Source organism: Balaenoptera ricei, chromosome 19, assembly GCF_028023285.1.
Source record: "Balaenoptera ricei isolate mBalRic1 chromosome 19, mBalRic1.hap2, whole genome shotgun sequence".
Lineage (NCBI taxonomy): Eukaryota > Metazoa > Chordata > Mammalia > Artiodactyla > Balaenopteridae > Balaenoptera > Balaenoptera ricei.
In genome coordinates, this window is record NC_082657.1 from 50163005 (window position 1) to 50176957 (window position 13953).

Consider the following 13953-nt stretch of genomic DNA (forward strand, 5'->3'; position numbering starts at 1 on the left):
TGGTCATCGAGCAATGGTGGACTAGCTAATTCTACCCTGGAGAAAAGTCTGATGGAATTTGTGGTGGTGGTGGGGTCAGGGTGGGGGATATTGGAAGGAGAGAAAGAAGGGGTGAGATTCTTTGGAGAAGGGTTAGGAGCCAAACTAGGAAGGCATATTTGGGGAGAGTTGAGCAAGCTGCCTCTCTTCCCTTTGGTGGGACTGATCAGCCTGAATAAACCTGGAACATTGCCTCCTCCATCTCATCTCTTGGGATAAATGGAAAGCAACCATAGATGGAGGCTTTTCCTTGTGAATCTCTCATTTAGTATTTCGTTTTGTTTAATACTGGAGTATGGTTGATTTGCAGTGTTGTGTTGGTTTCGGTGTGCGGCAAGGTGATTTGGTTGTACATACACGTGTGTCTGTTCTTTTCTGGATTCTTTTCCCATGTAGGTTATTGGAGAGTATTGAGTGGAGTTCCCTGTGCTATGCAGTGGGTCCTTGTTGATTATCTATTGTATTCACTTAGTGTTTTTTTAGTGTTATAAAAGGAAAATAGTCTTTTCTTACTCTTGTTGAAAAGTAAAATATTGATAGAAAGAAGCATAAACAATGCCTAATCCCATCACCCTGAGTTAGTTACTGATAATATTTGGCATATGTGCACAACTGAGGTAATATATTAATAACTTTATACTATTTTTTCACCTACCTTTCTCATAAGCATTTTCTGAAGTCATTAAAACCTTTCATAAATATAATTTTGATTCCTATGAAATGTCCTATCATGTGAATGTACAAAAATATTTCCTTATTTTTATTTTGTGTAAAATAATTCAGAATAAACCTCTACAAAGCTGTTTTGTTTTCAGAGAATGGAAATTCATGTTTATCCTAAAACATAACTAATAACTTAAATCCACAAATAAATAAAGATGACACCAAAAAAACAAATAAATAAATAAAAAGGAAAGAAAAGAAAAGGAAAAGAAATAGGTAGGGTTGAAAAGCTACTCAAGGAAAAGAATGGCTAAAAGCTTCCCACATTTGGCAAAATATTTAAACCTACAAATACAAGAATCTGGGAAAATCTCAAACAGGACAAACCCAAAGAAATCCACACCAACACACATCATAGTCAAATTTCTAAAAACTAAAGACAAAAAATCTTGAAAGCAATGAGGGAGGACTGACTCCTTACATACTTACATATAGGGGGGAAACTATTTAAAGGACAGCAGATTTCTTACCAAAAACCACAGGGGCCAAAAGGAAATGGCACAACATTTTGCAAGTGTGGAAAGCAAATCACTGTGAACCCGGAATCTTATATCCAGCAAAGATATCCCTCAGAAATGAATGGAAAATCAAAATATTCTCAGATGAAGGAAAACTAAAATAATTTGTCACCAGCAGATCTCTCCTAAAAGAATGGCTAAAGGAAGTTCTCTAAACAAAAAGTAAACAATAAAAGAAGGAATCATGGAGCATCAAGAAGGAAGAAAAAACATGGCAAGCAATTATGTGGGTAAATTCAATAGACTTTCCTTCTCCTCTTGAATTTTCTAAATTATGTTTAGCAAAGAAAAAGTTATAACATTGTCTGATATGGTTCTAAAAGGATGTAGAGGACATATTTTAAACACTTATAAAAGGCAGAGGGTAAATAAGCAATTGACAAGCAACATGGTGAACACTACAATTAAGGTATGTATGGAAGGAGGGGCTCCAGAAAGATGGAGGAATGAAATCCTGCTGTTCCTGGTAGCTGTTAAAAGTCATTGAAGTAATCATTTTGTAATATATACAGGTATCAAATCATCATGTCATACACCTTAAACTTATACAATGTTATATGTCAATTATATCTCAATAAGCCTGAGGGCAAATAAAAAAGAAAGGAAGGAAGCTCCTAAGAACCAGAGAAGTGCATGATAACACCCCATGTTTTGAGGACAGATTCTGTGCCAGATGCTTTGCTAATTGCTTCATACACATTCTTTCATTGAAGCCTCTGGTGATCTCAGGGTAAAGCCTTTAGCTTCATTTTACTGATCAACTAAGACTCAGAGAAGTCACTTGTCCAAGGTCAAACAGTTAATACGCAGCAGGGCTGCGATTCAAACCCAGGAGCATCTGACTCAGAAGTCCATAATCCTAACCCCTGTTTCCCATCTGGGTAAGTGTTGTACTATGTAGAATGTGTCTGCTCCCTTAGACCCCCACTTAACCATGACTGTTCAGAAGGAATGTGCATAGAAAGAAGTGCTGAGAGAGCCTGTCCCTGAAGAACCCCAGACTCTCCCTGCCTCCAGGAGAAGAGCTGGGCCCAGAGAGAGCCTGTGGGGAGAGCCCCCCAACCGCCCCCCCCCCCATCCAGTCCCTCTTGACACCGTCTCATGACTCTGGTGGAAGGGCTCAGACTCTTCCACCCACTCTGCCTCTACCCCTCCTGCCCCTCCCACCCTTCCTGCAGGCTCGCTTCACCCACGGCATGTTCACCGTGTACCCTGGGTTTGGCTCCATCCCTTCCGGAGGAATGCAGGTCGTGACCATTGACTGTGTGGCTGACCCTGTGGGAAGATGTGAGGAATTTATAGCGATTGATATCTCTGACCGAGACCCAAGAGACCAGCCCCCTGGCATTCCTTACAGCCTGTTGGCCGAAGCCTGTCAGCCAGGTACTGGGCACTCAGATGGGACAGCACCCCTTAAAAGACCTTCCTTCCTCTGTAACAACCCCCTCCCTTGCAGAAGCCTAATAGACGTGGCTGGGCTTCTTCCTTTGGGACCTTAGATCTTCCTCTGGGGTCTTCAGCCATCTTTTTCCATATAGACTTACAGGGCATGCACACCTAGAAGAGGATGTGCAGCTTTAAACTCCTGGTCTTCCTGAGTTTGGTCTGGGATTCTCAGATGGATAGTGTTACCTGGGAATCACGGTGCAACGGGATATGGCACAGAACCCAGAAACACTGAATCCTGCTCATGGCCAGGCCACTCCCTGTAACATATGCACAGAGAACAACGGTCAGTGACTGAGTGTATTACAACGTTAGCCCAGAAAGATCTCAGATGAAGCACGGAGGCAGCTCCTCTTGCTCTGGCTGTAGGTCCCCTGCAGCCTCTCACCAAAGTGGGCCAAATGCCTCCTTCCTTCCCCAGCTCGCCCCGGATCTTATCCTCCTTACCATTGGAAGGGAAAGGTGGTTGGAGTCTGGAGACCAGCAAAAGCAGTCCAAAAGAGGAAGAGGAGGCAGAATTTGTCCCATCCCTCACACCCTCTTGTGTGAATTCCCCTCTATGGTTGTCCTTTGTTGGAGTCTCAACCTCCAAATTAGGAATTACAGAGACCAGGAATCAAGCACTCAGCCTTCGTCTCACCGTCTTCCCTCCACTCCCCAGCTTTCGTGACCGACAACACCACCTTGATATTTGAGGAGCACCAACTCTGTAGCAGCGCCAACCTGTACAGCATCCTGCAGACCATAGAGAGCGGGGGGCTGTTTGTGGAGGATGAGAACAAGTTCATCTTCTGCAATGTCCTGGTGGGCCATCAGGCCAAGGCTCGGTTCAAGATCGCCAACATGGGAAAGATCGCCTGTGACGTGAACATTGTGGTTAAGCCCATCTCCAGCAAGGTGAGCAGCCCCAGTGGCCCCGGCCCACCACGGTTGGCGTAAAGCCAGGGCAAGAGCTCTTGGAAACCCCTGCCCTGGAGCCTGTATTGTGAATGGGGCTTATCTGGCTCTCAGGCCCCCTGGAAGTTATATGAGGGGACATACGTTTATCCCAGAGGACGCCTCCTCTGGGTACCTCTGTGATAAACTGGTTCACACGACGGACCAGTGCACTCCTCCATCAAGCACTCACGTGTCTACGGGACAAAGCACTGTGGGGAGAGCCAAGGATCGGGTCACGAAGCCTGCTCAGGTGGCATGTTGGTCTGGCGAGGGAGATTTGGGGGTGTCAGACTATAAGTGTAAGGTGAAAGGGTGAGCATTTATTGACCTCCTGCTGTATGCTGAGCACTGTGCCAAGTGATTTTCATTTATTATCTCATTTCATCCTCAGAAGTTTGTAGTACCGGATTTTGTATTATTATCCCCATTTTATAGTTGGGGAAATTGAGGCTCAGACATGCTAAATTCTTCCCCTAGGTCCCAGAGCCTAGGGATATAAGGCTTGGTTTAAAGCCAAGCTTCATCTACGTACAAGGTAAATAATAAGTGTCCATCTCGGGGTCTGCCAGACCAAAACTGCCTTCCTTGTCTGAGTCAGACCATACTGAGACCCTTTTTCCTCGCAGTGGAACAGAAAATTCAGGGTACCAAAAGAAAGGGCTGGGTTTCAACTCACCCTTAATTTCCAATCAGTGTACGTACAAACACTGCCTAGTGTCAGCTCAGCCACCTCAGTTCTCTGCCCGAAGATAGAATCTCAGCCCAGGTGACCCTTGTGCCCCAGAGCTGGTATTGTTCTCATGTCTGATGGTGGCAGGGAGATGACCGAGAGGGTTGGTCTAGTCTAGAGCCAAAAGTAGTGTGCATTTCCGGGGGACTGTCACCGCAGAGGGACACAGGTTGAGAGACTATTATCACTTTCTGACCTTTTTGGGACAGGAAAAGGCAGCTTTCTCCCTATTCTGTTCTAAAAACGTAAAAAGTGAGCAAGCCTGATTTCTAAACAAAGATCGGTTTTTAACAGGGATTTGCAGACATTATGTTGTCATCTTCCTCCTTAATTTGCAGATTATTCCTTGGAAAGAGGAAAGAAACCTTATGCTCTCAGCTTAAGAACAAGAAGGAATAGTCACTCTTGAATCCCACCTGCCTCCCGTGAGAATAAAAAATCCTTTTGAGGCCGTCCCAGGGGTCCCTAAGTCCCTACAGCCTTCCCCAAACACTGCCCCAAGACAGGAGCAGAGGAAGTGCTGCAGAAGGTGGTTCTAGCCAAAGCTCTTGGAGTTAGAAGGAGCAGAAACCCACTCAGGATGGCCCCAACATAGCAAGGTTTGCTTCAGTGAATCCGAGACCTCACACGCAGGGCAGAACACAGCATGTAGCCAGAGGTGTGTGGGACTGGAGCTGTCACCCGAAATCCAGCTTTCGGAAGACCAGCCGTGGCTCCCCATCTGCCAGGAGCCACGTGTTTCTCACACATGGTGTCTCCATTGCTCCTTTCTCTAGTCTGGCTTCCAGCTCAGCCCCACGTCAGCAACCACCAGGGGTCTCAGGCATCTTAATCTATTTGTGTGTGTGGGGTAGTGGGGTGGCCAGGGGATCTGACTATCTGAGATATGGTTTAGTTCGTCTGTTTGAGTCCAAGATCACAGGTCTGGCCAATTATTGCTCAGGGGTGGGTCCCTGAGTACCCAGGCCGCTCCTTCCAGGATCATGACTGTGCAAGCAGTGGGACATGCCTACTGCAGAGCTTCGAGGAGGGAGATGTCACAGCAGGGCTTGTAGAGGTGAGCAGCAAGCCTCGTGCAAATGCAAAGTGGCACACACACCGATCCCTGCTTCCTCCCCGCCCCCAACCAGATCTTTGCCCGCATCACAGACATCTTTGAAGTGGAACCCAGCAAGATGTGTGTTGCCAGCCGCTCGCATGCCTTTGCCACGGTGTCCTTCACCCCACAGACCATGCAGACCTACCAGTGTATCTTTGAGGCCACCTTGGACGGCCTGCCCAGGTACCAGCTCCCCAGTTCCCCCTCCTCCAGCAGGGCAGCAGGCCACACTCTCTGTGAAATGTCATTCCTGTCATGCTAGGCTGACAGGCCTTGATCTTTCCGTTCCCTGCAGCAACCTGGCCAAGAATCGAAGCCTCATGTTTGATATTGTTGGAGAGGGGAACCTCCCTCGAGTGACCATTGTGCGGCCGATTCTCTATAACCAATATGGAAACCCCTTGCTCCTCTTTAAGAGGCTTCTGCTTGGTCATTCAGAGACACTGCCTCTTGTCCTCAAGAACAATGGCACCATCCCTGCCAAGGTACTGCTGGAGGGTGAAGCATGGGGTGAAAAGGGAGAATCATTTAGAAGCAAGACTTCTGACATTGGGGTTTCTGCCGTCCCTAACTTGTGAGGACTTCTTTGATGTTCCTCATACGTTAACCTGGGTAAGGCATGGGACATGCAGAGGGGAATTAGGCGTGGTCTGATTACATAGTACACTGATACACAGTACACTGATAATTAGTGTGCAAGGCAGTGAGCAATGATAATACACCAAGCTGAGCGGGTAGGATTATGGGTGTTCTGAGTGTCTTCCTTAGTTTTTCACTTTTTTTCTGTAATGAACATTGCATTTGTAATAAGGAAAAAAGAAAAAAACTTCATCAGGGGTGAGAGATATAACATCGGAAGGGACTTTTGGTTCAGCAATTATGTTTTTATTTTACAAAAAAAAAAGTGATAAATTGTGTAAGTGTTATAGAAAGAACTGTAGGACTTCTGAAAATAATCTACTCCCATCTAGGGGAATCCAGGAAAATTTCACTATAAAATGACATCTGAGCTGGGTGTCGAAGGATATAGCTGGGTTTCGGTAGGTGGGCATTGCGGTGAGTGAAGCCTAGGCAGAGAAAGAAAACTGCAAAGACAAAGGCACAGAAACAAAAACAAAAACAAACAAACAAAAATTATAAGGTACAAATAGGAACTAGTAAGCACCAGCTTTGTGAGAGCATTGGGTATAGGTTGAAGAACAGTGAGAGATAAAAATAGAAGGGTAGAGTGAGGGGACAGTTTGTGGAGGGCTTTGGATTCTACAAGACATTATTACTGTTGTTGTTGTTTATGTGGTTAGGACTCATTTAGATTCACCCAGAAGTTACCATTTTTATTGCTCTCCACTCCTGCATCTCCAACCTACCATCTGAGATCCTTTTTCTACCTACTGAAGAATACTCTTCAATATTTCCTTAATGCAAGTCTGCTGGTGGTGAATTCTCTCAGTTTTTATTTGAAGATCTCAATTTATCCTTTATTTTTAACGTAAATTTTGCTGGCTGCAGAACTCTGGGTTGGCAGTTGTTTTCTTTCAGCACATGGGAGATATTATTCCAGTGTATTCTGGTTTCCATTGTTATGGCTGAGGTGTCAGCTTATAAGTCAAAAATGTTCCTCTAAGGCAGTCTTTTTCCCCTGGCTTTGTACCTTTGTATTTGTTTTCTGCAGTTTTACTATGATGTGTCTAGGTATGGATTTCTTTTAATTGATTTTTCTTGGAATTCACCAGGCTTCTGGACTCTGCAGTTGATGTTTTGAGTCAATTTTGGAAAATTCCTATATGTGTTTTCACATATTGTTTCTATTCCATTCTGTCTCGTCTCTCCTTCTGGGAAGCCACGTCAGTGTATGGAAGGTCTTCTCATTATATCCTGTATGTCTCACAACCTCACTATATTTTCCATCCATTTTTCTCTGGGCTTCATTTTGCATAATTTCTTTTGTCCTGCCTTCAGTTCATTAACTCTCCCTTTGGCTATATCTAGTTTTCTATTAAACCTTCCATTCAGTTCTTAAGTTATTATATTTTTCAGTTCTAGAATTTTTATTAGATTGTTTTTCAAATCTGCATAACCAGTTTCTATGATTTCTAGTTTCATGCCAAAATTGTCAGACTTGGCTTTTATTTCTTGAACACAGTAATCACAGCCATTTTGCAGTCTATACCTGATAATTCCAAAACCTGAAGCCCCAGTGGGTCTAATTCTGATATCTGCTGCTTCTGTTCATTTTTGCCCATGTTGTCTTGTCTCCTCATGTGCCTGGTTATTTTTGATCATGTGTTGTATTATATTTGAAAAGTTAATTTAGAAATAATTAGGTTAAGGATGTATTTTTCTTCAGAGACAATTTGCATTTGCTTCTGCCTAGCACTTGGGGGCACTAGAAACGCAGGATCACCTTAAACTGGTTTTAGGGCTTGAGGTTTTCTGTGTTAGACAGATAAATCTGAGCAGGATTGCTATGCTTGGGAGAGCTGCTTTATATCCAGCCTAACTTTTGTCTTATTGTGCAGACCTTTGGGGTCCTAGTCTAGAGCAAAGAAAACACTCCCACCCCTCAACAGGACTTTTTCCCTCTTAACACCAAGAGACCATCAGAAAAGCACAATTCAGCCTCCCATCTGCCTCTTCCTGACTGGCAAATGCCCCAGGTCAAAAACAGCCCAGAAAGTTAGGCTGCCAGTTAGGCTGTCTGGTCTAGACATCCCAGATCTTGGTCTGGTTACTCTTCATTATCTTCTTAGCTCTGTGATGCTTCTGAAATCGGGGGTGGGGGGCGGGGGGGGCCTGTTTGTTTGGTTTTTGTTTTGCATTTCTTTATTGTCTTGAGTCCAAATTACCTAGTTTACCATTACCCTGCATGGTTTCCATTATTGTGGCTTTATACAATGTATTAGCACCCATTCCCTGTTTTTCTAATCTTTCTTAACAATTTTTTAACAGTCTCTCAGATGAACTTTAGACATCATTTTATAATGTTCCTCACAAAATCCTATTGGGATTCCTATGAATTATTTAGGGGGGAATTTCTACTTTTAGAGCATTTAGGCTCTCCACCAGGAACAACATTTAGGATTCCAACCCATTTATTTACATCTTCTTTTATGTCAATACTTTTTCATATGATTCCTCTGTATAGTTTCTTATTAAGATTATTTCTAAATATATATATTTTTATCTCAGAAGCTTCCTATGTGATATCACTATTTCTTCCTTCTTCGTGCCTCATTTTTTATATTGTTCAATCTTGTTCATGATGGTGCCAGCATTGCTATCTTCTAAAAATGTCTGCTGGTTCCTCATACATAAAATATGATATATGGCTTTAGGTTATTTTAATCAGCTACATGGCTTCCAGTGGGCTGTAAAGCATCCCTTTTCTCCAAGTAAGTCAGATGTCCACCTTGGTTTTCCTCTTATCTTGTTAGGACGCTCAACATGACACTATCAGGCAACTAATGTGTTAGTACGTAGAAGATACTCGTTTTTAGGAACTCACATTCATGCAAGCCCTCATAGAATGACGAATATTCATTTCCATTTTACTAGTCTAGTGTATATTTCACAACTACCTCTGTCAATAACAGAGACCTTGGCAACCCCATTTTGACTGGGTAATCCGGAAAGTCACCTATACTCTCTGGACCTCTGGTTCCTTATTTAAATAGCAAGGGCTGAGCTAAATTTTTGTTTGTCCTCTCCAGGTATAATATTTATTATATCTCTCTTAGTAAGAAACTCGAAAAAGTGAGCACTAGACTGAATGATTTTTTGGGGTACTCCCCCAACAGCACAGTATCTCACTTCAATTCAGAACTCATGAGCAGCCTGTAAGCTTAACACTCAATCTTGTTTCCCTTATGCCAGTTGCATGTTGACCTGCAGGACCAACTAGGAGTCTTCTCCCTGAAGGGGAAGCCGTCCACCTCCTACATCTACATCATAGAGGAAAACAAACCACAAGCAAAAGGTAAGTAGGGCAAGTATATCTTCTAGAGAGCAATGGGTCCCAGTAGCTGTTTTGTTAGGGGACTAACGTGTACCCAGCCAGCGTCAGATGCCCAGTCTCGTCACCAATGGCCTCTCTAGGCGAGGCTCATTCCCACATGAGGGCTGCTTTCCCTTGAGTCCAGGTCTTTATGGATACGTCTTCCTTTAATCTGGTTCTAGATCATATCTCTCTCTTCTCGTTGCAGCAAAGAAGGCTCACACAGCCTCCCTGGTTGTTCCTCCTGGAGACACGGCTGAATTTGATGTTGTTTTCCACTCCCAGAAGGTTGGGAGAATGGCAGGCATCATCCACTTGTCAGTGATCAACAACCAGTACGAGGAGACAGTCATCCACATGGTGGGAGAGGGCTACGAGGATGACATCACCTTGGACAACATCCACGGGCTGTTGGCTTCCTCCAGCCAGGAGGCCTCAGATATCTCTGAGATCATCGAGGAAAACACGATGGAAGACTTCGTGGCAGGTGAGAGAAGCAGCAGTGAGGTGTTGACACCTGTTGGCTTGTGGTTCATTTTAAATAAGAATGAAATTTAAATAACAGGTTGGCTAGCTTCCTGGGGATTTAGGACTGAATCTCCTCTTTGTTACTGTATGCTCCCTCATGCCTGACTCAATCACTGCATTCATCCATGTGTTCCCTCAAAGAACAGTTGTTGAGTATCAGTGTGCATGTGCCTGGAGTTCCAAAGAGTAATTAATAAGAGAGTCTGTCCCTTAGGGAGCTTATTCTTTGAGCTCAAATTCCAATTGAGCTAATAAGAGAAATTCAAATTCCAGATTAGCTAAAGAGTGAATACATGTCTCCCTGTAGTTTTCCCTGTCTATATCTTTTAGCTGGCTTGCACTGGCATCCTCTGTTTCATCTGTATCATGTACCCTAGACATTCTAAGAGAAATGGCAGGCTGGTTTAATTAGAGAAGGTGTAGGTTTGTGCCACCTCTGGAAGACCATTCTCCGCAGCCTCACTACTCAGCGTGCTGTCTGAGAACCTACAGCATCAGCATCACCCGGGAGCTGTTGGGAATTTCAGACGCCTCCCCAGCACCTCAGACCTGCTGACTCAGAATTTGCAGTTTAACAAGCTCCCCAGGTGATCTGTGTGAGCATTAGAGCTTAAGACATGCTGCTCTGCAGTTTATCAAGCACTGCGGCTTCATTTGGTTGCTTATATTCTTTGGGTAGGAGAATATTTATTTCTTCATTATTAAAGCATTTGCTAAACACCCTAATTGTGTGGCTGACTGCTATGAAGCGAGTTATAAACACAGTCTCACAGTTTCTCTAGGGGCTTAATTATAGTCCTGGAATGTAGCCCTAGGCAGTCCACACAACATGGGTTAAAATCAGCGCTCCTCGTGTATCTGGTGTTTCACCTCTGTTTGTAGCTACAGGGTGGCATCTTTCTTATCCGGGGTCAAGCAGGAGCCAGCAGTGAACCCTAGTTCAGAAATCAGATTTCATACTTATAATAGGATTACCAGGTTTAGAAAATCAGAATACAGCAGTCCCCATTAAATTTGAATTTTAGATATTAAATTTGAATTTTAAATAAACTATAATTTTTAGTATATTTGTGTCCCAAAATTTTGCATGGGACATACTTATACTAAAAATTACTCATCATTTATTTGTAATTCAAATTTAATGGGGACTTCTGTATTCTGTGTGGCAATTAATAGTACTGTTTCAGCAAACAAATGGAGTCGGCGGGCGGGCAGTGGGGAGCTATGTTTTCCTTTGTACAAATGGAGGTGAGGGCCAGAGTGGGTGGGTGGGTGGGTGGGTGGATGGATGGATGGATGGATGGATGGATGGATAAGTAGACTCCCCTATAGGAGAGAAAGCTTGCTGGCGAAGGACTCCAGGTGTTTCCAGTATAACCATCCAAGGATGGTGGGGTTGCATGAGGGTGAGGCACAATGTCTTTCAGGAGCTGCCTCCTTGGGGAAGTGAGCCTGCAGAGGAAGCAAGAGGGGACTCACTGCCCCCTGCTTCTGTCCCCTAGCTGCTCTGGTGAACCACATCCAGTTTGGGGACTGCCACATTGGAAACAGCTATAACGTGAGCTTCACAATCACTAATCACAGCCAAGTGAATGTGATACGGTTCGAATGGCCCCTTTTAGCCACAGTTTCTTTCTCCCCACAGGTAAGTGAAAACCTGTCCTTGTTTTCTGCACTCCCTTAGGCCTAAGCCAACCCCAGTTTGATTGTCGGCCCTTTCCCACAGATACATAGGATGGGATGGATGCATCCCTCACTCTGACCTGGTACCAGAAATGTCCCCTCTGGCCTAAGAGCAGAGATTGAGGTCACCAAGACTGAGGTTGAGGAATTCCATGGAGACCTCCATGGATGAAGACAGGTCCCAGTCTTCCCATCCCCAAGCGTAGACCTGTGTCCCCCATGGTGTGTGTTCTTTGGAGCATTTGTCCTGCAAAAGTGGTTCATCAAAAGCTAAAATGGGGGTGGTGGGTTTTGTGGACAACAGAGATTTAGAAAATGTTTCATCTTTCTCCTACAGATTCTAGATGCTCTTCAACATATTAAAACCGAGTCAACTTTGTTTTACCTGGAATTTTCTAACCCCTTCTTTGAGTGTCTCACAGCACACATTTTATGAATTGCTAACCAAAGCTCGACATCGAACAAGGCCTAGGACCACGTGGCAGCAGAGCCTCACCTCTGGCCAACACTTGTTTTTCATAGTTCACTTCTGAGTTCCCAGGACACTGGATGTATCCATGGCCTCTTGCTCTGTTTCAGCCACGGAGTTTGTTCAAGCACAGAACTCTAGGGGGATAGAGCAAGGAGGGTTGGGGACCCTACTTTGTCACCTTTAAATTAGGGTGCTATCAGGAAGAAGTGTTTTGCTTCCTGGAGAGATGTGAAGTGATAGTCAAAGAAGGTAGAGATAAGCTTCTTATGGTCCATTTACACACCCATGGGCACACACTCGGGTATACACCCACATGTGTACACACACACACACACACACACACACACACACACACACACACAGTTGTAGCCTTGGGAAGTATTAAGCTTTCTTCTCCCTTCACTTTCCAGAGGAGGAGGGGTTTTTTATCTATTAGAAACATGAAAAGACTATATATACAGGACTATATATAGTATGTATTTGGGTATATGTATGTGCATTTATGCATGTTCAATCACAAATGATTTTATTCTACAAACCAAATTGGATTTCCCATATATCTGGAACACTTCAGCAAATCTCAGCCTTTTTGGTCTCAGGACTCCTTAATACTCTTAAACATTATTGAGGACCCTCAAAGAGCTTTTGTTTATGTGCGTTATGTCTATCTATACTTACCACATTAGAAGTTAAAACTGAGAATCTTTAAAAACATGTATTTGTTCATTTAAAATATAATAACAAACCCATTACATGTTAATATAAATACCATATTTTTATGAAAACGGCTTTATTTTTCAAAACTAAATTGTGGGAGAAGAGTGGCAGTGTTCTACATTTTTACAAGTCCCTTTAATATCTGGCCTAGTAGAAGACAGCTGGATTCTCATATTTGCTTCTGCATTCAGTCTGATGCAATATCGTATGTCATGTAACCTCTAGGAAGCTCCATTATATACTCACGAGAAAATGAGAATGAAAAAGTCAAATGTCATCTTAGTATTATGACGAAAATAGTTTTGACCTTGTGAACTCCTGAAAAGACCTCAGGGCCCCCAAGGGTCACTAGATCACACTCTGAGAACTGCTAAGGTACTGTGTACATCTGTCCATAATTTGTATAGGTCATATGGTTGAGAAGTACAGGTGGTTAAGAGTGTGGTACCTGGTGCCATACTGCCTGGGTCTGAATCCAGATCTTCTAACATTAATGGTATGACCTTGAGCAAGTTACAAGTTTCCTTGTCTATCAAATAGGGGTGGTAGCTGTACATCCCATAGGGCTGTCGTGGGGGTTAGTAGAATTTTGTGAAGGTTTAGCATAGTGCCTGAAGCATGTAACAGTTTGGTAAATATTAGCTGCTCTTGTTTTTATGATTATATTTCTATCTAAGAACGTCTTGTACCTATTTGAGATGGTCTACGTATACGGGCTTGAATGATGCATTTTGTTTTTGCCAAGACTTTTGACCCTGCCCCTAGAGTGGCACCATCAGGCATCAAGAGTCCTCAGGATTGAATTCCCCACAATACTAACGCAAGGCTCTTCCCCAGGTGGGCCACCTCCACCCTGGCTGTGCCAAGGACATAGCGGTGACCATGAAGTCAGACGTGCCCATCAACCTGAAGAAGATGGGGATCAAGTGCAAGCTCTCCAAGATCATGTTTCAGCTCCCTGCAGACCAGGTCCCCGACTGGGACGACCGCATGCGCACGGTCAAGTGGGTGGACGTGCTCAGAAACACGCCCGGGACTTTCACTACAAAACGAAAAGTGAGTAAG

The 13953-nt window shown here is 43.8% G+C and overlaps 1 protein-coding gene across 19 annotated transcripts in view; it reads left to right on the forward strand.

Annotated features, from left to right (window-relative positions):
- The window catches only part of HYDIN (HYDIN axonemal central pair apparatus protein), a 446648-nt gene that overhangs the window by 390227 nt on the left and 42468 nt on the right, over positions 1 to 13953 (forward strand). For 14 of the 19 annotated variants that reach the window (XR_009499152.1, XR_009499153.1, XM_059905589.1 and 11 more), the window contains 8 exons: positions 2405 to 2663; positions 3388 to 3623; positions 5526 to 5677; positions 5790 to 5979; positions 9368 to 9470; positions 9697 to 9975; positions 11519 to 11661; positions 13726 to 13944. Coding sequence is in view for 17 of the 19 variants with exons in the window: in XM_059905589.1 (XP_059761572.1) it covers positions 2405 to 2663; positions 3388 to 3623; positions 5526 to 5677; positions 5790 to 5979; positions 9368 to 9470; positions 9697 to 9975; positions 11519 to 11661; positions 13726 to 13944 (1581 nt within the window). In the remaining 2 variants the exon portion in view is untranslated. Of the gene's footprint in view, positions 1 to 2404; positions 2664 to 3387; positions 3624 to 5525; positions 5678 to 5789; positions 5980 to 9367; positions 9471 to 9696; positions 9976 to 11518; positions 11662 to 13725; positions 13945 to 13953 lie in introns of those variants that run through there. The other 5 variants (XM_059905591.1, XM_059905594.1, XM_059905603.1 and 2 more) reach the window with 3 other exon arrangements.